General features: G+C 45.6%; 2 protein-coding genes across 3 annotated transcripts in view; one reads left to right on the top strand and one right to left on the bottom strand.

Annotated features, from left to right (window-relative positions):
- itga8 (integrin, alpha 8) overlaps positions 1–1,694 on the top strand; it is a 47,188-nt gene extending 45,494 nt beyond the window's left edge. Inside the window, exons 29-30 of the mRNA XM_079734503.1 lie at positions 224–346; positions 655–1,694. Of these exons, the coding sequence (XP_079590629.1) occupies positions 224–346; positions 655–744 (213 nt within the window). The 3' untranslated portion in view covers positions 745–1,694. The remainder of the gene's footprint in view (positions 1–223; positions 347–654) is intronic.
- A 6,757-nt stretch (positions 1,695–8,451) lies between these two features.
- LOC307077017 (ataxin-1-like) lies at positions 8,452–19,208 on the bottom strand. 2 transcript variants are annotated; one of them, XM_079738262.1, is made up of 4 exons: positions 18,847–19,208; positions 17,340–17,507; positions 12,674–14,743; positions 8,452–12,215 (listed from the first exon to the last, which is right to left on the bottom strand). In XM_079738262.1, exons 3-4 carry the CDS (start codon positions 14,492–14,494, stop codon positions 11,457–11,459), a joined length of 2,580 nt encoding a protein of 859 aa, XP_079594388.1. In that variant the 5' UTR covers positions 14,495–14,743; positions 17,340–17,507; positions 18,847–19,208; the 3' UTR covers positions 8,452–11,456. The 2 variants fall into 2 exon arrangements, with proteins under 2 accessions (XP_079594388.1, XP_079594387.1); XM_079738261.1 differs by lacking the exon at positions 17,340–17,507.
- Positions 19,209–25,241: the final 6,033 nt, after the last annotated feature.

The following is a 25,241-nucleotide window of genomic DNA, read 5'->3' as shown; positions in this document are numbered from 1 at the left end:
GAGTGTGGAACCTCTCAGCTCATTTTTCATTTCCAAGGGCCGTTATTAACAGGCATAGACCAAAGGGTCTTTTGACTTGCGCAGACCTGCAACCAAACCTGTGACATAGCAGCAGGGGCCATCATTGTTGTTTGGGAAAAGGGGGAGGGGGCCAGACGCATATGCAAGAGCAAATCTATAGTCTATGGTGTATCCACTTTCTGACCCTGTGTGTCTCTGTCAGATGGGGACCCTGGTGTTGTGGGGGACACCTGACGTGTCTTTCGCCGTTCCGCTGTGGGTCATTATCCTGGCCATACTGCTGGGACTGCTGGTGCTAGCCATGCTTACGCTAGCTATGTGGAAGGTAATGCACATATGACCAGAAACCACACCAACACAATCAAAATTACAGAAGGCCGACACATGCATGCACACAAGCACTTACACACCCACCCACACACAGACACAAAATCCAAATGAAGCATACACACACCATCTTCCAGCTGTACAGCTATATTCCAGAGCCTGTACCGTTCAGACAAGTTGCTGTGTGTTTCTCTCTCTAGTGTGGCTTCAGCCTTTACCGTTCAAACAAGTTGCTGTGTGTTTCTCTCTCTAGTGTGGCTTCAGCCTGTACTGTTCAGACAAGTTGCTGTCTGTTTCTCTCTCTAGTGTGGCTTCTTTGATCGGGCACGACCTCCGGTTGATGATGACATCAGCGACCGGGAGCAGCTCACATCTGACCAATCAGCAGATGCCTGAGACGAGAGCTCCTGATTGGAGAACTGGACCATGGGGTGCTTTTACGTTTATTGACAAACTTCAATCAGGGGTCTGCAGGTGGATCCAAAAGTCCTGGATTTCTTCATCCTCCATATCTATAACTCCTCCATCCTCCAACCCAACACTGTTTGCAAAAAACAAAGGGCCTGGGAGGACTGTTTGAGTAAAGACAGCAGCCCCAGACAACTTGACCAAGGAATCCAAGCAGATCCATATAGAGCCAGGCCCTCTCTGGAGATGGAAGAGGCATGTGTAGCAGACTGTGTGTTCATTGATTCTCCAGACTACGATGAGGAGGAGCGCCGTGGAGAATGCGGCCGCAGTGAAGACAGAAGGGACATTGTTCCAAACACAATGCGAACACACGAGTTGAATGTTTGATTTACCTTTTGTTTTTTGCTATGTGCGCCTACAAAAGTGAGTAACAAAGTTCTGTGCAGGGGGAATTGTGTGTGTGCGTGTATGTGTGTGTGTGTGCGTGTGTGTGTGTGTTTGTGTACATGTGTGCATTATCTCTTCAGTCTGTTTAAATGTAATCTCATTGTAATTGTGTAAAAACACAAGCACGGGATATAAGTATATTTATGAATGTATGTGCAATATTTGAAGGTTGCGTGATAGTGAAGCTTGTTTACACTGGCATTTTTTTTTATTAGAGCTTAATGTTTCCATTCTTTCTGTATATAATTGATTGAACCATATTATGTTAGGCAACACTGCTGCAAGATTAATTGAATTAAAATCTGCCCTGACTTACTTTTGGCAAAGAGATGTAAAGATATGAAGCATGAAGAAATTGATTTGCAATAAGTTACCTTTATTAGAGTTGCCCACATCTTCAGCAAGGAGCTCACTTGATCTTCCTTCACATTTTAATATGTGCACATATTGTGAATATAGGTCAGTCTATAGGCACAATATCCTTTATGTATAGCTTTTAAATAATTCATAATGTTTGTAAATACTTAACCTTAAATGTGTGTTGAATATTTGGATGGAATGTGTTGGAAATAAACTGCCCTTTGAATACTGACGCTTCAATGTGGATAATGAACGAGTGTACATCCCTAATAGGTTCATGATCCCACTTCACGTCACCAACAGGTTATCTCTTCAGTGTAAATATATATGTGTATATTCTGCCACCTACTGGTGTTTGTACGAAGGTGTTTCACCACTGCAATGACTCCGAGAGAGGTGGCTCAGCCTACTAGCAAAGTAAATGTTATCCTCAAAACGAATATATTCTACATTTACATTTACATTTACATTTAGGGCATTTAGCAGACGCTTTTATCCAAAGCGACTTACAATAAGTGCATTTGTTACAATAAGTACATTTGTCATAAGAAGTGAAACAATATATCGCTGTCGGTACAGTAAAGACGTTCATAGAACCAAGTGCAAGTATTACAATCGCTAGGCTAACCCATTCCCCGTGTAAAGCAGCGATAGCAGCTACTGTAGATGCTACACAATTAAGTACCTTGAATAAGTGCAATGTACAAGTGCCAGCACGACAACATTCAATGGTGGCTGTGCATTGGTTTCTATGCAGAGTCGAGATGAACTCTAAACAGGTGAGTTTTGAGTCTTTTGCGGAAGCTGGCGAGCGACTCTGCGGTCCTGACATTGGTAGGGAGCTCGTTCCACCACTGAGGTCCCAAAATGTAATTCTATATTGAGATCTATATGAGATATATTCTATATCTCATGATTACATTTACACATACACAACCTTTTTTTTTAATGTGCAAACAAATGTAAACATTGTAATAAAGAGATTTCTTCCTCAGACTTGCAGCTTTCCGCTGTTTAAGTAAGGTAGGATAAAGCCTTTATCTAAGTTTAATATTTGGTTTAGCTCTAAGTATATTTTCAGTTGATACTGAGCATGTGATATTTTCTTAATTGTTCTCCTGCTGAACTGGTTGTTTCTCGTCAGTACTTCGGTAATTCAGTGAAATAAGCTCCATGTATGTTAACGCCATGCTGGGGTTCAGGATGCCACAAGAGCCATCTCCTGCTCCGTGAAACAAGTGCACCTCCAGGTAGAAAATTAGTCAGAATCTCTTGTTGAAGTGATTCAACTAATTCTAAACTACAAAGATGAATATGATTAAGTCATGCAATAGTTCAAGTTTAATGTTCAAATGCGGAAATGTCCGTTGTCTTTGTATCAGCTGCATTGAATATGCATTCAAACATTCTCATCATTGGCTGCTCTGGCGTCAAGGTGATAGGGGGATGAATCATGTGTTTGTTCAGATCATAGGGCTATATGCATTACCTCATTGCAAATCTATTAGTCTCCGCTAGATGGCGTTCATTTCAGACAGCTCAGGCAGACCTGCTGCACCGAGAGCTGTCCTCAAAAAACCTCTTACAGTGTCCACGCTAAGAAGGGAGGAATGGGCATGTAACCCAGGTTAACTGACCTAAAGAAATGGAAAGTTGATAATATATTAATAAATAATATATATATTATAATATTATAATAATATAGTGATATATGATATGATGTATATCAGTGGCGAAGCTAGACCTGTTTTGGGTGGGCTCAAGCCCACCCAAAACGTGCCTTAGCCTACCCTATCGTTTCGTCCTCAAATCTAATATTCTTCCCTTTTTTTACACAAGCAATGGGAGGATGGGTGCTGTACACTAATGAATAGGCTCAAATGGGCTTGTGAAATCGAGCGCAACCTTCCTGCAGGAATCTCTTACCTCTGATTGGTGGGTGGGCGTCTCCTGTTTGACAAAATCAAAAATGCAGCACGAGCGCACCTAACATAGTTTCTGCTGTTTCGTCTGTCAAAGAGGCTAGCTAGTCTTTTTTTTCAGAAAATCCACGATTATCAGCTGTGTTATAACATGACCAGGTAATAATTCATTTTAAAACCTTGACATAATCTGGTAGATGTCTATTTAATGACAGTTGACCACAAGGTAATTCTATCTATGCCTCTTCTTGAGTTGCCTCATGTTTTAGTCGGCAGAGGCTTGTAATGGTGCATAGCATGATAAGCATGATAAGGCGCAAGGAGCAGAAAAAGTTGACATGAGTGCTAATTTTCAGTTTAAAAAAACGCTGACATTATTTTATCAGCTGAGGGCGCTTTCATTGCCATAACAACGTGAGCTAATCAACAAGTAGGCCTGTGATGCAAAAAGGTCCTTTTTGCATCAATAGTTCTATAACAATGTATGGGTCCCTGAAAGTGAGGCGACGCAATTTAGTGCTCCCAAAAAAGTGGTCTGTTTCTAATAGAATTAGGCTAGTAGGCCTACATGTTGTACTTGTGGACTTTTATGCATCACAAGTTTTATAAAAATGTATGTTGATACAATTTATAAAAATGTATGGGTCCCTGAAAGTGAGGCGACATAGATTAGTGCTCCCGAAATAGTGGTCTGTTTCTCATAGTATTAATCTAGTACATGTTGTACTTTCTTGCATCACAAGTCTTGTAAATATGTTTGTTGATAATATAATAATAACAATATTCTGATATCAATGAAACAATATTTGTTTTGAAGTTCGCATTTTACTTTGTCTTCACAATTTTAGTATCCAATTTCCATATTTATCATGTATAGTTTACTTTGAAAACCAATGTGTTTCAGTATCTGTGTAAATACAAAAATAGGGGGAAATATGGTCATCTGAGTAAAAATTACCCAAAGGAAATTTAGTATACCTCAAATTTCTTATTACAGTTCACATCCATTTGATTACTCCTTCATCCAAACAGTCTTCTTTCCTTTCATCACTTAAGTGGTTTAGAACTGCATTATTTAGCTGATCCTATTGTCTATAACTCAGATAAAAAGGTTAAGTTATAAACAATTTAGTTCTTCTTAAAGAGCTAGAGACTAGCCAAAATGTGTTTAATCCTTTCCTCCTTACTCATTGGTATTGTGAGTTTAACTGGGGTTAAACTGTCACAAAAGGTCTGTGCTTTTCTGACAATAACCCCCCCCCCCCCCCCCCCCCACTTCCTGGGGCTGAGCCCACCGAAAAGTCAGAACCTAGACTCGCCCCTGATGTATATATGTATGTATGTATATATTTAGTGTAATACCCCTTTTTGCAAGTGCAGCCGTAGTCAACCAATCAGAGCGAAGTAGCATCACTTGCGAGTGATTGGGCGAGCGAGCGGAAGAGAGAGAGGAACGAGTACGAGGCAGTTTTTCTGCGGGTAAAAACTAGCGACACAGACAGAAAGCGAACTAGAAAGAGAATAGAATGAGGAGAATAGAATATAGGAAATAAATAGGAAACAAAGCAAGGTTTTGGGGAGCATTGGGCCTCACTTTTCGTTTTGTTTTTTTTTGGATTGTTTTTTGGATTTGGATTGTTTCACGGGACTCTTGTTATTCGTTGGAGGACTTGGCCGGGTTTTTTTTTATGAGGAGGAGATCGTGTGGTGGAACCGAGAAAAGAACAAGATGGCGAGCTACCTGTAAAAGACATCTTCGAGCCGTAGCATTTCATGCTGCAGGACCACCCTGCTGTCCACCATAATGCTGGTGTAGTTTCTTTTTTTACATATTTGATTTATTCTTTTTTTTGGTTTATATGGTTTATATGCCGAAATGTGTATTTGTGATATCTCTGATGTATGGATTCACCATTTTATTTCTACATAAATGAACCACAGTTCAAAATTACTTATCAGTCTTGGTGTGTCATAATTCATTTAGTCACATACTGCTCCTAAAAAAAAACCCTAGAATCTAGCCCTAGTTCCATGTAAATATATGCAGTGCCAAAGGCACATGCATATTTTTCACACACTATAACAAGTCCTTCTAATCAAACTCCTGGATTAAATTCCTAATCGTCAAATGGTGATCATTGGCCTCCAGTCAATTATTGATGTTATCAATCCTGCAGCTAACAAAGCTCTAGGCTCGGATCCGGGCCGGATCCGGCCCGCGAGATGATTTGATCAGCCTTGTAGAGCATACATTTCTGAGTATTTCAAAAAAAAAGTAAGTCTCTAGCCCATTCCTGTGATGAGTTATGATTTTCTAAAGAAATAACCAAAATGCTCACTCCAGCCGGTAGGGGGCAGCCAAAATAAAAAAAGGATGGAATTCCACACTTGTCCTTGTTTCACCACAATTAAGAAGTTATCAACGGTGACATCCCCATTACCAAAATGTCTTTGTCAAAAAGAAGAAAAGTGGATTCAGAGTGCAGAGTTTTCCAGGAAAAATGGACTGAGAATTATTTATTCACAGAGGTGAATACAAAAGCAGTGTGCTTGGTATGTAATCAGCAAGTTTCAGTGCTCAAAGAATATAATATTCGGCACCACTATGAGACTCATCATAAAGAAAAATATCACCATTTGAAAGGACAACTCAGAAAAGAGGAGATAGACTAATTGTTAGCTGGTCTGAAGAAACAGCAGTCTAGTTTTACTTTCAGCTGCGAGGTCAGTGATGCAGCAGTGAAAGCCAGCTACCTTATTGCTCACGAGATAGTGCAAGCATCCAAGCCTTTTTCAGATGGTGAGTTCGTGAAAACGTGCATGCTGAAGGCTGCAGAAGTCGTGTTCCCTGAAAAGCGATCTGCCTTTGCCAACATTAGTCTGTCGAAGAACACTGTCGCAGATAGGGTAACAGAGCTCTCAGGAGACTTGGGCAGCCAAATGAATAACAAAATCAAGTCATTTATTGCTTTTTCGGTTGCAATTGATGTGAGCACTGATATAACAGATATTGCTCAACTGGCTATATTTCTTCGGGGTGTTGATGAGACTTTGACAATCACAGAGGAGTTCCTTGATTGGTGCCTGTGAAGGACACTACAACAGTGAATGACATATTTAGCTCTCTCGTTGTAGTGCTGGGCAAGGTCGGAGTGGACTGGTCCCGTGCCGTCAGCCTGGCTACAGATGGCGCACCGTCAATGGTCGGGAAAGAGGCAGGTGTTGCGACAAAATCCTGAGGGAAAGTACAGACCGCAAATGGGGGACAAGAATTTTGGGCATTTCACTGTATTTTGCATCAAGAAGCGTTGATCACCGTCAGATTGACACTTTTCTCAGAGATAATGACATTCAGGCTGGCCTACCATACCACACTGAAGTACGGTGGTTAAGCCGAGATGCCTTGCTCAAGCGTTTCTTTGAGCTACGAAAGGATATTGGACAGTTCGTGGAGAAAATGGGTAGCCCAGTGAAGGAACTTAAATGTCTGCAGTGGGTGCAGGGTCTTGCCTTTATGGTGGATATTACACAGCACCTGAATAATCTTAACAAAATGTTGCAGGGCCGCAAAAAGATTGTCACTCAGTATAACGACAGCATACGCGCATTCAAGTTAAAACTGTCACTCTGGGAGACGCAGTTATCTAGCGGTGACACCACCCAGTGTGACTGGACGTAATGCTGATATGGATCAATACAAAGACAAGATAACAGGATTGCTGCAGGAGTTTGAGCAGAGGTTTCAGGTCTTCAGTGAACTAGAGAAGGAATTTGCAGTTTTTCGCTCGCAATTTACAGTCTAGCCTTCTGACATGCCAGCTGACATCCAACTCGAGATAATTGACTTGCAGTGTGATACCAATATGACGGAGAAATTTGCGTCGGTGGGCTTGGACACATTTTTATCAATATCTCCTGCCAGGGTACCCCAAATTAACACTACCTGGCTGCAAAGGTTTTATCCATGTTTGGTTTACTCAGGTTTCATGTTAAAAGACAATGAATACTGTGCAGTATATCGTTCTCAGCTTCAGCAGCATACAAAACAGTTTGATCTGATGTAGCCTAATCTCATTGCGCATGCACTGCTATAAGTTTTATGTTTGTTTATTTTATTTATGTGTGCACATTTATATTTTCAAGGCAGTATGATAGCTTTCTTCCTGGCTCCCACTTGAGTTTGTTTAGTGTGGTGAGTTGGTTCAGGTGTTCAGATGTAAAAATGTATTCACTCAACTCTATAAAAATAAACCAGTTGTTAATGAATGTGAAATGCATTTTATTTAAATTCCATCTGCCTTTCTGTGAATAAATGTGTTGTGCTAATATAGCTCCTTGTGATCTGTGATTATGTAGGCTACAAATGTAGGCTGAATGATAAAGCATAGTACTGAAAAACAAAGCTAAAGATTTGGAGTTGACAAAGGTTATTTTGCCATTATTTTACTGGTCCGGCCCACTTGAGATCAGATGGGCTGTATGTGGCCCCTGAACCAAAATGAGTTTGACACCCCTGGTCTAAAAGGTGCTGCTTGTGCAAATGCTTCTTTAAATATATCTCACCTTAAAAGAAAGCCTGATGTCACTGCTTCCTCCTACTCAGTGTTAATCCCACTCTTTTTACCTAGATGTCACCCCAGTCTCCTCGGTGGTTCATGCTTTCACCTGTGGTTTGTGCCCCCCCTTTTCTCATTCCCCATTTTGCCTTTGTGTCTTGTGTTGTTATCTGCGTCAGCATGCTTATTGCCAATATCTGATACATTTTTGTTTCAGGCTCACAGAATAGCCTGTCAGACAATGGGGGTCCACACAGATCAGACAAGGCCCCTCTTCTTCCCATCACACAAGAAAGCTGCGTACAACAATCATATTTATACTCTTTATTTATTTCAATAAATTTGAATAAATGTAAAGCAAACATTTGAAATAAGGATTTAAGATTTATCTTAATAGCAAACGTTAACACCATCAAAATATTTTAACATTATTCATCGTGTATACAAGACATATGAGATTTATCCAACAGACTCACTGACCCATAAAAAATCCTAAGTATTTTAATCCATTGTGTCCTGGTTGTTTGAGCTGGTGCAAATAAAGGAATCTCAGGTCACGTTCCTGTGTGTCAAATGTGAGGTGGGGGGGGGGGGGGGGGTACAACCAAGCGATTTAGTTGGTCTTAGATGTAAACCTTTACGTTAGCAGATATTCACTGTCTGCTGTAAAATGGGAAAAAATTATACTAGTGTCTATCCTCCTGAATGACGTCAAGAATATCATTGCTAACCCTAACCCTAACTCTTGGAAGACTTAGGCAATCCACAATGTCTGTACAATACAAGAACGATCGTCTATCATGGCCACCACGATGAGCACAACTCGTAGCAACCACACTGGCAAGGTGTAGTTCCCTTAGAGAACCAGCAGGTGGTGCTCACACGACACAGGCCAAAGTGCTGTTCCCTTAGAGAACCAGCAGGTGGTGATCACACGACACTGGCCAAAGTGCTGTCCCCTTAGAGAACCAACAGATGGTGTTCACACGACACTGGCCAAAGTACTGTTCCCTTAGAGAACCAACAGGTGGTGCTCACGCACAACGCTCAGAATCACAACACACTTCAAGGTGGACCTTGAGGTGCCAGGTCCACCGTAGAGATAGAGGGTACGTTTACAATTGAGGTTGATTCAAGGGCCCAAGTGGGAACTTCCATCTGGAATAAAAGTATTTCTGTCTCTTGCTCAAGCGTATCAAGAGGAAATAGTCGTCTCGCAGACATATTTGAGTTAACAACGGCACAACGTCGTGATAGCAACAGTTAAACTACATATCGTTGGGGAGAACAGTCACAAGGCAGTGTTTAGCCCGAGCAAAAACACAACAGTCTGGGTAATACAACGTATGATTTTTGATGATTTGAACACATATACAGTATGGCTATCATGATAAACTGAATATTTTATAATATTCTTATATTAACAATATTTTACAATGTGCAAGAGAAATAAATTCGAAAAATGATTTGGGGCTGTAACCAGTTTATATGACTGTAACACATTCCTATACATCGGATCAATAAGTGAACTAACAGTAAATGATTGCAGGACTGTGAAACGGGTGAGCTCATGGAATGATTTGATTTGATAAGGAGGTCTTGTGGCTCGTTCATAGGCTGCATATGGGATTTGTTCTGTGCTTTTAAACTGTATCTAAACAACGTGATCTATATGTTATGTTCCGTTCACTCTCACACTCTCACCTTGTAAAAATGTAACTTGTCAGCCATCTGACAAACAATTAAAAAGAGCTATCTGAACGTACGGAGCACACTGTGTGCCAGAGTACCCAATACATCATCATGATAGATGAACAGGACAGGACTAGATTAAACAGTCAGTTCATATTTCCATTTACAAACAAAGTGAATAGAAGTGCTTCTCTTATGACACACGCTCATGTTTACACACACAGGCCCTCACACGGAGACCGACAGACAAGTCAAATAATCTCACAAACACACACACACACACACACACACACACAAACACAGATACACACCTGCATACGGACAAAGATTGTACACACTGTTCCTGAGTATGAACTGTAAAATGTTGGTTTTGGCTCTATTGTAAAGAAATTGGCATGCTCGGTTTCCACCACAACAAAGCTAGACAAGCGAGTCTGACCAGCAGAGAAGTGCAGTGCCCTGCTTGAGAAGATTATGACAACCAAAACCAAAGAATATCACAATTGAACAATTGGATATTTCTTACAATATTTTAAATAGTTTTGGAAGTAATATAATATAACATTTTCATCAATTAATGAGCATATTTAAAAAAACAGATGAAATTGATTAATTGCTCAAGATTAAGGTTGAGGTTTGAGACCATTGAGCTTTCTCTAACAATGACAGATGATATAGGAACTAGGGATCAATAGAGTAGTACTATGAAATTGAAGATTTCTGATGATGCATAGAATCTCTGTACAACTGCAACCCAGGGATTACAAAAGCCTTCACATGAAATTACAAGCATGGAGATTATGTATTCTTTATTTGGCGAAACACAGACACATGCATCACCTCTGTGAGTCAACTCTGGACAAATGGATGGGTACATTCAAGCCTTCCCAACCTAGACACCTGCTATCTTTAAAGACGGTCTCAGCCATAGCCACTGGCCAAAGACCTGACACTTGCTCCACTCTGACACACTGTTTACCTGATGGCCCATACAACACACCCAACCACTGGCACACCCCTCCACATTAATGTGAAAGATACACCAGAAAGAAGAAAAAAAGTTCATAATTTAAATGATGAGGAAATAAAGGAGAAAGTAATTCTACCAATGCATCAGATGCAGGAAACATCAGCGCTATGGGGATTGTTGATAAGCGAGCGTTTCCATGGTTATAAACAAAGCAGTTTCCCTTTATCTCTGGACTTTATCCTCGACTCAGACAACATGAAACACAACATGAGACAAACAGGAGGAGGAGATATACATGCCAAAACCGGGGATCATACCAGATGTCTATGTGCTCTCTTAGTTGGGGTCTGCCCCAGGGCAAATGAAAAAGAAAAAGGGGGCCGGTGCATTGAACCTCACTCTTCAGGGTGAATCCAAAGACGGGGAGGACATTAATAACTGACCTCACACAAAGGAACTCAGCCAAATGCTGCCTGGATGGGCGGCTGCCAGTCAGACTTTGTGCATCCCAGTCACACTTCGCTCAAGATAGATTGCACTGCCCTCGATGTGGCGCCGTACACTAGGGTGCAGCACTGCGCTGTGGATTGCAGGCGTGGATGGAACATGAACCTGCAGATGGTGTAATCTAAGCCTATATCACAGTAGTCTGGATGAAGACAGACTATGACAGAGAGATGACTGGAGCCGTGTTGGGATACCAATCAGACAGCCTCTTGCCCTTCATGTATCCTCTGTCTTCCTCCGCGTTCAGCTCCCTGCGCTGGAGCGGCCCTCGATGCTGATCTTCATCTCCTGGGGGAGGAAGGAGGGCTGGGGCAGAGCGTGGTGAGACGCCTCCTCCCTCCTGTCTGTCTGCTCTCTCTCTGGAGCGGACCAGCGCCGCTTACGGCCCGAGGATGGTCTCTGCGTTTCCATGGCGATGGCATCGGACGGAGGAGGAAGAGGAGGAGGAGGAGGAGGTGCAGGAGGAGGAGCAGGAGAGAGGTGGTCTGTGTGCACCCGTCTGTGTCTGACGTCTCCGTTCCCTGAGGTGTGCGCCTCCTCCTTGCTCTTCAGCACTGCTCCCGCCCCTCCCCCGGTCGGCCAAGGGAACACCTCCGGTCCAGTCGGCCCGTGCTGACCTCCTGTTCCCGTCGTCCCGTTGCCCTGGGGCTTCTCCACGGCCGCCTTCATCAGCAGCCTGGTGCTGTTGCCCCCTGCAGCACGGGGGCCCAGGGTGTGGCCGGGCGGTGGGGCCGTGTCCGTGCCGCGTGGCAGGCCCGTGTCCGTGCCGCGTGGCGGGGGCTCGGGGGGGGCGGTCCTCGATTTGGCACCCCCTCCGGTCGGATGGGGGCTGGCGACCGAGCCGTTCCTGAGGCCCCTTAGGGTGAGCGACACACACACGTCACCCACACACAGCTTGGCACAGGACAGCTCGAACAGCCGGGTGGTCCGGTCCGGGCTGCAGGATGACCAGCCCTGGCCAAACACGAAGAAGGGGTACTCCAGTAACACCTCCACACATACCTGGATGGGACACACACACGCACCCATCCATCAAAATAGATGGCTTATACGCCATGAACACACACATGTTAAATTGCCCCTCATGAATTAGTTTTTTCTGAGGTGTTTGATGGTACCCCTAATCTCCACACGCACAGCCACTCACAAATACACACAACCACTTTCTGTGGCTGAATATTGCCTGAGCGACTGATCTAAAGGGTCATTTATTTTAAAGGACTAAAAGCATTTATCCAAACTGAATTATAACCAGACAAAGCAAAGTTTGAACAATAGATTACAAAGAGATAATTGATATCATTTTAACATTAAGGCACAGAGCCTCCTAATGTGACAACAGTACGAGTAAGAAGCAGACACCTAATACAAACCTACTGGCACATCATTCACCCGACAAATTGAGCCTTAGAATTACTACCATAAGAAAATGATAATGTGTGAAATGCCCCCCGGTATACCTGCGCTTTGAGCTCTCCCACGGCAAACTGGATGACCACGGCGTTAGGCGTCTGCCCGTCGTCGATGCGCTCCACCGTGCTGGAGTCGATCTTCAGCTCACTGCTGATCTCAGCGCTCTGGATGAAGTCTTCCGTCTTCAGGTCCTCCACCCGCTTAAGCTCCCCGTCTGCCAGCTGGATGATGGAGCCACGCATGAAGAATGGAGGCAGTGCCACGGGGGATGAGGATGGGGCTGTGGTGCCTGCGGGTGGGACCGGGGCAGGAGCCGGCGCAGTAACAGAGGAGGTTGGAACCGGAGATGGATCTGGGATGGAGGGCAGAATGGGGTGGGGCAGCGGCGAGGCCTGGGTAATGGTGGGGGGCAGCTGGTGCCCTTCAGAGCTGAGCACCTCACACTTGGACAGCGCTGTGGCCAGGTAGGCGTGGGGCATGGTGGTGGAGATGTGGGTGGTGGTGGTGGTGGCTGTCAGCTTGTGGCTGACCTCCTGCTCCATGGCGGAGCTCACCCCACTGGAGGTCCCGCTGACCGGGATGAGGAGTGACTGCCCGCTGGGGATGACCAGGTGCTGAGGTAGGGTGCCGTGGTAGCTAACGGCATGCTGGTGGCCGCCGCTGGAGATGTAGCCAATGATGGAAGGCTGTGTGGAGGTGTAGAGGCTGGCGGGCATCTCCTCCGGGGACAAGCCAGTCTGAAGGACTCTATGCGGGCCAGAAGACTTCAACACCTCCGAGGCATAGGAGGCGGACGTCCTGTGGACGGGCTTCCCCAGGCAGATCCCGCCCTTCTCCGTGTGCAGCAGGGACAGCTTGTTGGAGCTGGCCTCTGGCTCAGCAGTTGGCTGCTGGGCCACCAGCACCAGGGAGGTCTGCAGCCCGCTGTGGTTCTGGGCGTAGTCCGCAGGGAGGAGGATGTGTCGAGCCTCGTAGCTCTGGACCTGCTGGTGGTGGTTCAGCGTCTGAGCCGTGGCCCCGGCCTGCTTCAGCACCTCCACCTCTCCGTTGAGCAGTGCCTTGCCGTGGCCCTCCACCTTCTTCACCAACGAGCCGTCGCTGTACTGGACCACCAGCTGGGAGGGGGCAAAGGTGAGGGTCTGTGGGAGGACGGTCTGGTGCGTGTGGAGCTGGAGGGGTAGGTGGCTTGCTTGGGAGGAGACGGTTCCCCCGGCCAGGGGCAGGGCCGTCCTGTTGTCCACGTGGATGTACTGGCCGGTGACCTGCGTTGAACCGGCCATGGACACGGTGGTAAGGTCGGCGGAGGAGAGGCCGATCTGGAACTGCTGCTGCTGCTCCCCTTTGACGCCAGGAGAGATGATGGCGGTGGTGTAGCCGTCCAGATGATGCCGGGGCCCCACCGAGCTGTTGGTGGTAGAGGCCGGGTTGGCAGAGAGGATGTGGGATGAGATGTAGCCGGCGTAGGGCCCGGAGCTGATGAACTGGACGTTGGGAGTGAGCTGGGCGTACTGGATGGTCCCGGGCTGCTGGGGGAGGCTGCTGGGGTACACGGTCGGAAGGGAGGCTAGAGGCACGGAAAGCGGCCCAACCGCAGAAGGAATGACGGGGGATGCGGAGGAGGTGTCTGCCAGGACTGACAAGGAGGAGGAAGAGATAGGATACCCGTGACTCTCTGCATCCCGGGACTTGCAGCGCTCGGTGGCAACGCTGGCGAGCCAGGCCAGGTTTTCTGTGTGGAGGGCCTCGGGAGGGAGGGCCAGCGGGGCCTGTGGCGCCGTGGCCACCGCCACGGGCCTGTGCTCCAGTGCCAGCATCTCACGCTTCTTAGGAGGCAGGCATCCGTTGTTACGCTCATGGTTGGATTTCATTGTCAAACGTGCGTAAACAGCCTGTTGAAGCTTTTACTCAGATTGTCGTGTATGTTGCGTGTCTCCCGTTTTTGTACCGTTACTATCTGGGTCGAGGGTGTTGTGTTGGTCGTCCCTACTGATGTTCTCAGGCCTCAGATGCCAGACTACAGAGGATTGAGTCCCACCAGCTCACTGAAGGAGCTCCCTGTAGTTCATGAGGGATCATTTCTGAATGGCTCAGAACATCCATGAACCCCACGAAGTAATCTGTTTTTTTTGAGGGGAGAAAAAAAGAAATATAGAACATTGTAAGAACAATATTCATACATTCATCATATCCAGAATAGTGTGTACTATGTGCATCGAGCCATGCAGAACTCAGAACAGTGAACTGAGAGATTCACACATGAAACTGCGTATGTGTGTGTGTGTGTGTGTGTGTGTGTGTGTGTGTGTGTGTGTGTGCATATGTGAGTGAGTGTGTGTGTTGTCTTGCAGCCATGCACCACCCAGAACAGTGAAGTGAGAGCTTGACGGTGTGACTGTCCCTGAGGCTGTCATGCTCCTGTCTCTCTGAACACTCACACGCCAACGAGACATATAGTAACCAGAAACCAGAGTGATGCCAACAGAGTGGCCCGTACAGAGAGTGACTACTGAAACTACTGTAAGGATAATAAATAATAGTTGTAGTATTAGTATTATTACTATTAGAAGTAATAATATAATTTGATTTAATGTGTATAGCAAAAATTGTGTTTGGGATTTGCAACCTGGTTACAAAATATAAAAAACACAAAAACGCAAAAACAAAACCAGGTTGAGGATGTTTAATGTTATCAGCATTTTACTTGACTGAGAATTTGCTACAAAGAGCGCTAGCCTGATCTGTAGAAGTCTGCGCCGTGGTCCCTGGTGGTGCTGATGAACATGCAGATGAGACGGTAACTCTGAAGCCTCAAACTGTCCCAAGGCTGTGAGCCACAGCCGAGCCCTGTCTCTGTCGGCCTGGGCTGGCACAGCGCCCCTACCCAGAACATACCCTCCTCAACCCCAGGATCTATGTGGGGGGCTCCTATGTTATGCTATGTTATGCAACCGTGCAGAAATACTACAGCACCCCTGTTACATTGATTTCCCTTAGGAATACCCCTCTCCCTCGGATAGCACTCTGCTGGGGACGACATCACTCTGTCTCTTCCCCACGATGCCTGCTCTGCTCCTTCAGGCGCATCTGAGCTCCGTGGATCTCTGGGTTGTTTATTAGCCAGCGATAAAGGGCATGAGACACCATCCATCCATCTGACAACCATCCCTGGTCCATTGAGAGGAATGGGTTGTGTCTGCTGACAGTAAAATAGGTTTTTCACATGATGGACGGGTCAGGAGGATGGTTGCGTGTAGCAGGCAGCACAGTCTTGTCATGTTAAGACTGTTATGTTGTCTCTTTCACCACCACTATGACTTTGACAAGGTCGCTCTGCAACCAAAGACAAGGAGCAACAAGGCTTCCATTGGTCAGCTGCACCAGCACTAACAAAGGAGTCTGGGGAACAGAGGGAGTCACACACAGCCATACATAAGAGAGGAGAGGAGAGGAGAGGAGAGGAGAGGAGGAGAGACGAGGGGAGATGAGATGAGATGAGACGAGAGGAAAGGATAAAGAGGAGGAGAGAAGAACAAAGAAGAGATGGGGGTAAAGAATAGAGAGATGGGAAGAAGAGAGGAGAAGGCGGCTAGGGGAAGAGAGGACATAGGAACATAAGAGAGGAGAGAAAAGGATGAGAGGAAAGAAAATGAGAGGTGATAGGAGAGAGAGTAAGAACAGTAAATAACGAACCAAGTGAGGAAGGATGGAAGAAATAGATTATGAGGGGAGAAAGGGAGCGGCGGAGGGAGAGCGAGGGGGAAGTGACGAGAGAGGAGGGCAGCGAGAGAGCGAGCGGGAAGAAGCAATAGAATACAGAGGTAGGAAGAGGAGGAGAGGAGAGAGCAGTGCTTCTCCTGACCCACATTGAGCAGTGCCTGCAGCATCCTAGCACCGTAGCCCCCACCTCCCTCAGAGATCCCCCGGTCGGTGGAGCACAACCACGGCTCTGCAGCCGCCGCCACACCGGCTACCGCATCACTTCTACAAGACAGCCTGAAAACCATGACATCACGTCTGGGAGCACTAGACATTCAAATCGATCAAAGTTACAACTTATTACTTGATGCATCACCACTGCCAATATGTCTTCCAACATGCTGAATGACACGTCTGACAATGCTTCTTCTCATGAGGAGTCCCACAGATTCAGAGGCACTACAGATGTCCAGAGAATCTGTTCATGCAGAAGCAACCACAACCCGGTCAGTTCTCTTGTCTAGTTGTTTCTTTCTCCTGTATGTCCTGAAGGCAACTCTCCCTGCATATGGTGAGCACAACAACACAGAGACAACGGGCCGCCGGGAGGGCGCACTACCTCAATGGGCCCCGGCTACGGCCTACATGTCCCACAATATGAGTAGTAGAAATGTTCTTATTGTCAGACACACACACCCTGAATTGCAGGAACAAAGAGGAAACACCAAGCCACCACCGTTATTACGACCCAAAACAGTAAGACACTGCGTCCATCTTGCATTTGTAATGAATGGTAGACAGCAGTGGGGCAACAGGACTCCTCTGTTCTGCTACACTGAGCTGTTCATCAGCTCCTATCAGACAGCATAATAGAGCAACCCCCCCATGGGGTCCTCTTTCATATTTGTCAGGTCCGCACAAAATAGGTGTATGCTGTGTGTGTGTGTGTGTGTGTGTGTGTGTGTGTGTGTGTGTGTGTGTGTTTGTGATGTGATGGATAAAAGAGGGTTTTTCTACCTAGTGTTCTCCCTGTGGTTCCCAGGTAAGAGATCCCCTGCAGTGTAGCCCTGCCTCCCTGACCTCCTTCAGCTCCTCAGACTGGGCCCCCAGTCTCTTTCCATCTTTCCACAGCATCCGTTCACTCCTGACCAGGATCCAGTGATTTAAAGCAATAAAATGGCTTTGCTGCACAGGAGAAAGTACTGTTCTGATTTTAGTGATAATAATACAGTAAAGTACTGATCTGGTTGTAGTGATAATAATACAGTAGAGTAGTGATCTGGTTGTAATGATAATAAAACAGTAAAGTACTGATCTGATTGTGATGATAATAATAAAGTAATGTACTGATCTGATTGTGATGATAATAATACAGTTAAGTACAGATCTGATTGTGATGATAATAATACAGTAAATTACTGATCTGGTTGTAATGCTAATAATAAAGTAAAGTACTGATCTGGTTGTAATGACAATAATACAGTAAATAACTGATCTGGTTGTAGTGATATTAATACAGTAAAGTACTGATCTGGTTGTGATGATAATAATACAGTTAAGTACTGATCTGGTTGTAATGATAATAATACAGTAAAGTACTGATCTGATTGTGAAGATAATAATACAGTAAAGTACTGATCTGGTTGTAATGACAATAATACAGTAAAGTACTGATCTGGGTGTAATGATAATACTACAGTAAAGTACTGTTCTGGTTGTGATGATAATAATCCAGTAAAGCACCGATCTGGCTGTAGCGATAATAATTTTAGTAAAGTAGTGATCGACTGAGTTTTAGTGATACTAATACAAGCTGCTGATGACATATGCATTTCACATGTGAAACAATAGAGACACTGAGATAGAAACTGTCATAGGTAGCCTACACACAGAGTACTCTGTACTGCAAACAGCTAAATATAGCAAAAAAATATGATCATTATCAGGCCAAATTATGAGCTCCCGATAAAGCTGAAAGGGACGTAGCAGATCTCTTCAGAGCAGAATTTGTCTCTTTCCATCCCTCAATATTCATTAAATGGATTAATTCAGTCATTCAAGGTCATTTCACACTGTCGTACAATAAACACTCTTATTTTACACCCAAACTTCTCCGCTCTGTACAATGGGAGGAGGGGCCTTTCCCTTTAAGAGGCGGACTACAGCAGACACTAAGGACAGGGGGATCGGGCTGTGGGTCTTCACAATGACTCCAGAGTTTTGCATCACTGCTCAGTGCATCATACTCACACAATAACACACACACACACACACACACACACACACACACACACACACACACACACACACACACACACTCCTCTCTTTACTAACAGCCGAAGTCTACTACGAGCCAAAACGGATTAATGGGTCCATATCCCTGTCCCTATGATAGTGGACAGATAACATGGCCTGATGAGATCGTATGAGGGGAGAGTCCCACAGCAGAGACAGAGAGAGAAAATACTACTGTGCTACAAATCAGCAACACCCCCCGCCAGTTAGACTACTAAGAATAGCTCACCATGCTTTGCACAGCCGCTGTGCAGTCCATGTCCTCCTGTCTTTTGTGTGTGTGTGTGTGTGTGTGTGTGTGTGTGTGTGTGTGTGTGTGTGTGTGTGTGTGTGTGTGTGTGTGTGTGCGTGTGTGTGTTCCCTCGTAGGAATCCTCTTCCTGGATCTCCTTTTGTGCGTCCTGCTGCTTGCTTATCTCCGAGCCTCCAATCCTCCAGCGCAGCCTGCTGGGGGCTGTGGTGGGGGGGTCTGCAGGGCACAGGGGGGACCCTTCCCTTCGCAACACAAAACCTGCCCCCTCAACGGACTGACGGTGGAGGAAGTTCCCCTCTGCTCTGGTTAACATCTAGCCCTGTGCGCAGCTCCAACGTGTGTTATGCAAGGCCACCAGAACGCCAGCTCTCTCTCGTTCTCTCTCTCTACCCTCCCCTCCCTCCCTCTCCGCTCTCTCTCACCCTTCCCCTTCCCTATACTCTCTCTCCCCTCCCTACACACACTCTCTCTCTCGCTCAGTACTCCACTGCTAGGGCTCCTCCCCCAGCTAGCCTCATCAGCCGCATCAGGTATTCATTCAAAAAAAAACACTCCACTTGGCAGCGCGCCCAGACTACACTCACACAGAGAATGGGAGGAGCACAAGGAGCAGGGAGGGGGAGAGAGCACAGTAGAGAGAGAGAGAGAGAGAGAGAGAGAGAGAGAGAGAGAGAGAGAGAGAGAGAGAGAGAGAGAGAGAGAGAGAGCTTAACGTAGACAGAAACACAACACTATGACCGACAAATACGTAAAAAACACAAACGGGCATATCAACCAGGGCGCACAGAACCACAAACAAAACCATTTTGAATTACCCCGGTGCGCACTGTGTAAGAATGGCAAAGCTGTTTTAATGCTTTATTCATTGGTTTATTCATTTTCATATTCAGTTTGAGGCAAATCTCCCTCTAATCTTCCTTTTGAGCTGACCTACAATCGCTGCTGATCCAACCACTGCCCGGCCTCCAGGCCTAGAGGAGGAGACCAGGCCTAGGGCGGAGGAGACCAGGCCCAGGATGGAGGAGACCAGGCCCAGGTTGGAGGAGACCAGGCCCAGGGTGGAGGAGACCAGCATGCTGAGAGGATCCTGGTTCCTCTCAGCATGCTGTGAATCTGTATTTGCAAGTGGGTCATATGTGTAGTCGAATAGTAACATAAATTTCTAATTTGCTGACTTCTTGACTGAGAAAATGCAGACAGTGACTTTTTGGTGCTTGTGTATTGAAGACAACTCCCACAATGCCAGCGTTCACTCTCTGAGGGACTTAACATAACAGCCAATCAGCGTTCACTCCCTGCAGTCCAGAGGAAACTGCAGCATGGAGGAGAAGCTATTGTTGCCTTTTGCGGACTCCTGGAGCTCTATCTCTAAATAATATAATATTTATATAGGTATCTATATAATATAATATTATATATAATATCTCGACCAAAAGCTGTGTGCGCTTCCAGATTACAATATGAATTATTATAATCTGCGTGTGCGTGCGGGTGCGTCGGGTTCTTGTACGTCTCTGGTAGGAACTACTTCCACAACAAGCAAAGACTCGTAGTAGGGGTTATCTCGGCCAGAGTCCTGCACTGGTTCGGGACAGGTACCCAACGGGTGACCTGCACAATTTGGATAAAACGGGTGTAAAAGAATACTGTGTCGGACACGGGTGCGGGTCGGGTCGGACGCCTGAACAGCGCGGGTTGGTCACAGGTTTTGCGATTGCGAGCGACACTTCTCTGGTGCTGGATATGTTATTCAGGAGTTGAGGAGTCAACTTAAACCGCCAACATTGGATGATGTTCTTTTTTTGCACAGCAATCTAAAGCACCACACCAAACACCAGTTAATGTAATTCCCCGGCGTTCCATCAATTTTTTCATTTCAGGTGCGGGTTGGGCGTCGGTATCAATTTATAGCGGGTCTTGTAGGGTGCGGGTTGTAATTCGCGGGTACGGGAGGGTGAAAATAAGACCCGTGTATTGATTCTCGGCCATGGTGGAGAAGGAATTGGGGGAAGAAACGTTGGCTTTAACTCTCTGATGTTCAGATGTAGAAGCACAAGAGAACTCGGAGAACCCGACGCAGTCGTTTATTCATAATATCATCCAGAGGCGCACACAGCTTTTGGCCGTGATATCATATATTATATTATGGATGTCTTTATATTATATTATATCATTTAGATATAGAGCTCCAGGGCCTACACCCCTAAGTCCCACCCACTGGCACTGATCTGTAATGTGCTTGTAGTTTTTTAGAGCCCCCCCCCCATTACACTTCCTGTTTTAAATGACGCAAAAATCGTAATTTTACGTCATTTAAAGCAGGAAGTGTTAGAGGTAGATACGGGTCTCTCCTGCCTCAGGGGGAAATGATGGAATGATGCAAGACTCTTCAAAAATATGACTGGGTTTCTAATGATACAAAGCTTAATGCAAATGGGTGAAGTGTCCCTTTAAGACTGGATGCAAATCATTCAAGACAACTGATAACCTGCACCACCAATACAGGATCAGTGCAGAGAGGCATAGAGGCTCTCAGACTGCAAACCATCAACGAGATGCATGCATTGTATTTCAAGCATGTAGAGGCCATGATGAAAGAGCTGTGCCAAGTGTGTTGCAACTGGGATTTACTTGTTGTTTTGGTTGGATCTAATGATAATGTCACGACTTCAAGAATACTGATGAAAGGGAAGTGCACTTTATACACATTCAACGTTCAAGGAAGAAGTATTTGTTCATGGAACGAATATTTCTAATTATGGTGTAAAGGTAGAAGTAAATCTATAGTTAGTTGCCTGTCATAGTAGTAGGAGTAGTAGTTATAGTAGAGGTAGTTGTGCTAGTGAGTTAGCGTCTGTGCTCAGTGTGTGTGCTTGGTGTGTGTGTGTGTGTGTGTGTGTGTGTGTGTGTGTGTGTGTGTGTGAGAGTGAGTGAGTGTGGGATTGATAATATGCGAGCCCATGTTGCATTCCTCCAGAGATGCAGATGATAGAGCTAACATGTCTTTCAAACACAATGCAACAATTCCTTAACCTCACCTTGCATTTTATGCAATATTAAAACAAAGTGCATTTGCATTTTTATTCTCTTCAGAGTAAAAATCACCTCCTCTTACCTACTCTTCATCAGAGGATAAAAACTAAGCAAGTTTAATTTGGAGTTCATGGCATAGCAAGTTAAATGTGATTAAATCAATGGTTTATAATATTTTGCATGAGATCTCATAAGAAGGGTCAACTCCTGTGCTCCTTCTTCCAATAAACCCCTAGTTATCCTCTCCTTGTCTCCAACTTCTCCAACTCTACAGACATGTCCAGACATATCAGGCAGGTACACAGCACACAGGCTAGCATGTAGGGTGCCATGTTAGTTACAATTTTAGTACATTTGTCTGAATAAATGCCAAATATTAGAACAACAATAAGCACAAATACATCTTTGTTTGCATCATTCTACTTTCTTCACATAAAAAATAGCCAATCCGGCAGTTTTCCTGGGGACTGATGCCAGTGACATGGGTCTGCCTTTTAAATAAATGACAAAAGCGCAAAATAAACGCTGAAACCGGAACAGAGACGCCATTTTCAGTGCTAGTACACTCAGTGCCAACAGGGAAACACTATGCGCTAGTAATACGCAGATAGGGATGTGTAGTGTGGGTGGTTGAATTACAAGGACATTGGCTATGGAAACAGTGAGCTAAATAACCCATGTCGGTTCTCTTCAGACAGCAGAGCCGTCTCTGTTGTGGCGCACTCCTGTTTGGAGGGAACAACGTGCGTCCTCCACACTATGTGGGGAGAATGTGAAAGCACTTGCTGCCATGGCAACAAGGCAGCTCCACAGTCTCCAATCCCCATTAAGAGAGATGGGAGGCTCGGGCTGAATGGTGGTGGAGCTAGCATGACACACTGAAAGGGCCTATTTAGATCCAGGGGATTCAGCAGTTAATGAATAGAGCAAGGGCCAATAAATCTATTAGGCAGGTGCATGCTCAGAAGATCTGAAAGTAGGGTTAATATTGTGTTCACTCATGCTGTGGTCCTTTGGGGGTTCTGGTTACATCACGCATACTGGACACATGGTCACAACCTGTGAATGGTGGCAGAGGTAACAGTCATTGAAAACAGGCATCCTAACCGCTGCCGTCCAACAGTCAGCAGCTGAGAGCGGGACGTGACCTTGAACGGAGGCCTTAAGAGAAAATCATTTGAAAATGTGATTAGGTGAGCAAGAGAGAGAGGGAGGTAGAGAGGGGTATTTCATGCTTTTTTTTTTTTATCCCTGGTGGATTTTAATCATGTGAACATGAAAGAAAAAACAACATTTGGTAGAATGAACATATCTCCCCCCATGTGTGTCCAGGTACCCCGAATATGTTCATTCAGCTGAAAATAGCAAGCCCCTGCTTACACACAACATCTCCAAATTGTAGTTTAGGCAGCTGAACGAATGGGTTGGCTGGAAGTGAAAAGGAAAGAAACTCTGGAACAGTCTGGTGAAGTTTGGTCTTCACCAGACATGAACAGAACGATTCAAAACACAACGTTCCCCTATTAAGGGTGGATAACTAAATACATTATTGTCTCTTAAAGTATGTGCTGTCCCAAATAGTTATTAATAGTTATTTAGTGCATATGGAAAGATATTGCACTTACTTACTATTGCACTTGCCTACTACACAATAAAATTATGAAACACATTGTGTGTTACCCAGGATTGAAATTGTCCCATCCGGGGGCTGTGGTGCAGAGTTCAGCAGGAAGAAAGCCACAGGGAGGAAACCCTTCTGGAACCTGTTTGTCAGGGAACACAGAGTCCAGTAGCAACCCCCAGATGGGAGGAGGGTGAACCGCCTGGGGCCGAGCGCTGTCCCTGACCTGCTGCTGTCTGAGGTCAGGGGGAAGTCAGGAGCCACGGATGCGTTGGACGCTAGAAGCTCACCACAATCTGAGATGACAGATTCACCGCCTCAGGAAGTAAAGACATTGGTGAGCCTTCTTGACCAGGGTTGAGATGTTAGGGGTCCAGGAGAGACCCTGGTAGATGTGGGGAAGAGAGAGGAGACTGCGCACATAGCCCTGGGGGACGCGGGGGGTCAGGAGGTGGTGAGGAGGTGAAGAGGGAGGAGACTCTGCACACAGCCCTGGGGGAAGCGGGGGGTCAGGAGGTGCGGTTGTTTTACCTAACAAACTGGGGCCTGTTATTCAGGAAGTCCAGTATCCAGTTGCAGAGGGATGTGTTGATGCCAAGGTTACTGAGTATGGGACTTAGTCAGGAGGGGATGATGGTGTTGATGCTGAACTAGAGTCGAAGAACAGCCTTCTCATGTAGGTGTTACTGTCGTCAAAGTGGGAGGAAAAAGGGGTGATGGGGTCCAATACAGGTTCTGAGGTGAGCCAGAGCCAGCCTCTCCAATCACTCTGAGATGGTTGGGGCGAGTGCAACAGTGCAGAAGTCATTAAGGCTTACTGAAGTAGAGTATTACGTCACCAGCACGATGGGGGTGGCTCTAAAGCATGTGCAGACAGCTGCTTGGCAAGAGAGGACAGAGTCAAGATAAGCGTGTTCCATTCTGCAGCTCTAACATGATGCCACCTGGGTGCCACCGATGCCTCTATTCTTGCATCAATGTTGCGGTTCTTTCCATCAAGTATCTTAACTCAAATATCTTAACTCAAATATCTTGGGCCCTTGTCAAAGAATATTTTAGTGTGCATATCTTGCACAATAGAGGTCAAGACTTTCCCAGCCTCTTACAGTCTCTTACAGCAGTAATGTGGTAGAAGTGCACATTTTGGAACTCTTTTGTCCAAACAAACCTGCCCCGAACTCCGAAGAATCTAATTTGTTTCAATAGCTTTGCCAGATCTCAAAAATTCACTTAACAAAATAATCCCTTTGACATACCTGTTTAATACCTTGGGGACTATGCAGTCTCATCATCTTATAATTTCCTTCTACTAAGTAAGAACCCATCTGTAGGGTCTCCAGCCACAAAACCTCTGCTTTGGGACTGTCTATTAAAGCGAGTGGCACTTCAAGCTGCGTGGGTCGCCGGAAGCTTATTGGGATCCAGGTGGATCTTGTGCTGGGTTCCTGTTCCCTGAAGTATGTCACATATGCATCTTCGATAGTATGCACCAAACTTCTTCTTTGTGTTCCCTTCTTACTACACGTAATAAAGTACTGGCCTTTCGTCCTAGGGTACATGCTGTATTGCCTTTGCCTACAAAAAAGCTCAAGCTCACATGTCTGCAGTGGTCCACCCTCCCTGCAGTGGTCCACCCTCCCTGCAGTGGTCCACCCTCCCTGCAGGTGCCACAGGTGTGCAGTTGATGCTTCCTGTCTGCCATTGTCTCTGCCAGCACT

The sequence above is a fragment of the Pollachius pollachius genome, assembly GCF_949987615.1.
Source record: "Pollachius pollachius genome assembly, chromosome: 1".
Taxonomy (NCBI): domain Eukaryota; kingdom Metazoa; phylum Chordata; class Actinopteri; order Gadiformes; family Gadidae; genus Pollachius; species Pollachius pollachius.
This window is presented reverse-complemented; position numbering and strand designations above follow the sequence as displayed.

Coding starts and splice junctions, on each gene's coding strand:
- LOC307077017 (XM_079738262.1), bottom strand. CDS start 14,494: ATGAAATCCAACCATGAGCGTAACAACGGATGCCTGCCTCCTAAGAAG. Junction 12,216..12,673: donor TGGGAGAGCTCAAAGCGCAG/GTATACCGGGGG, acceptor TGTCCCATCCAG/GTATGTGTGGAGGTGTTACT.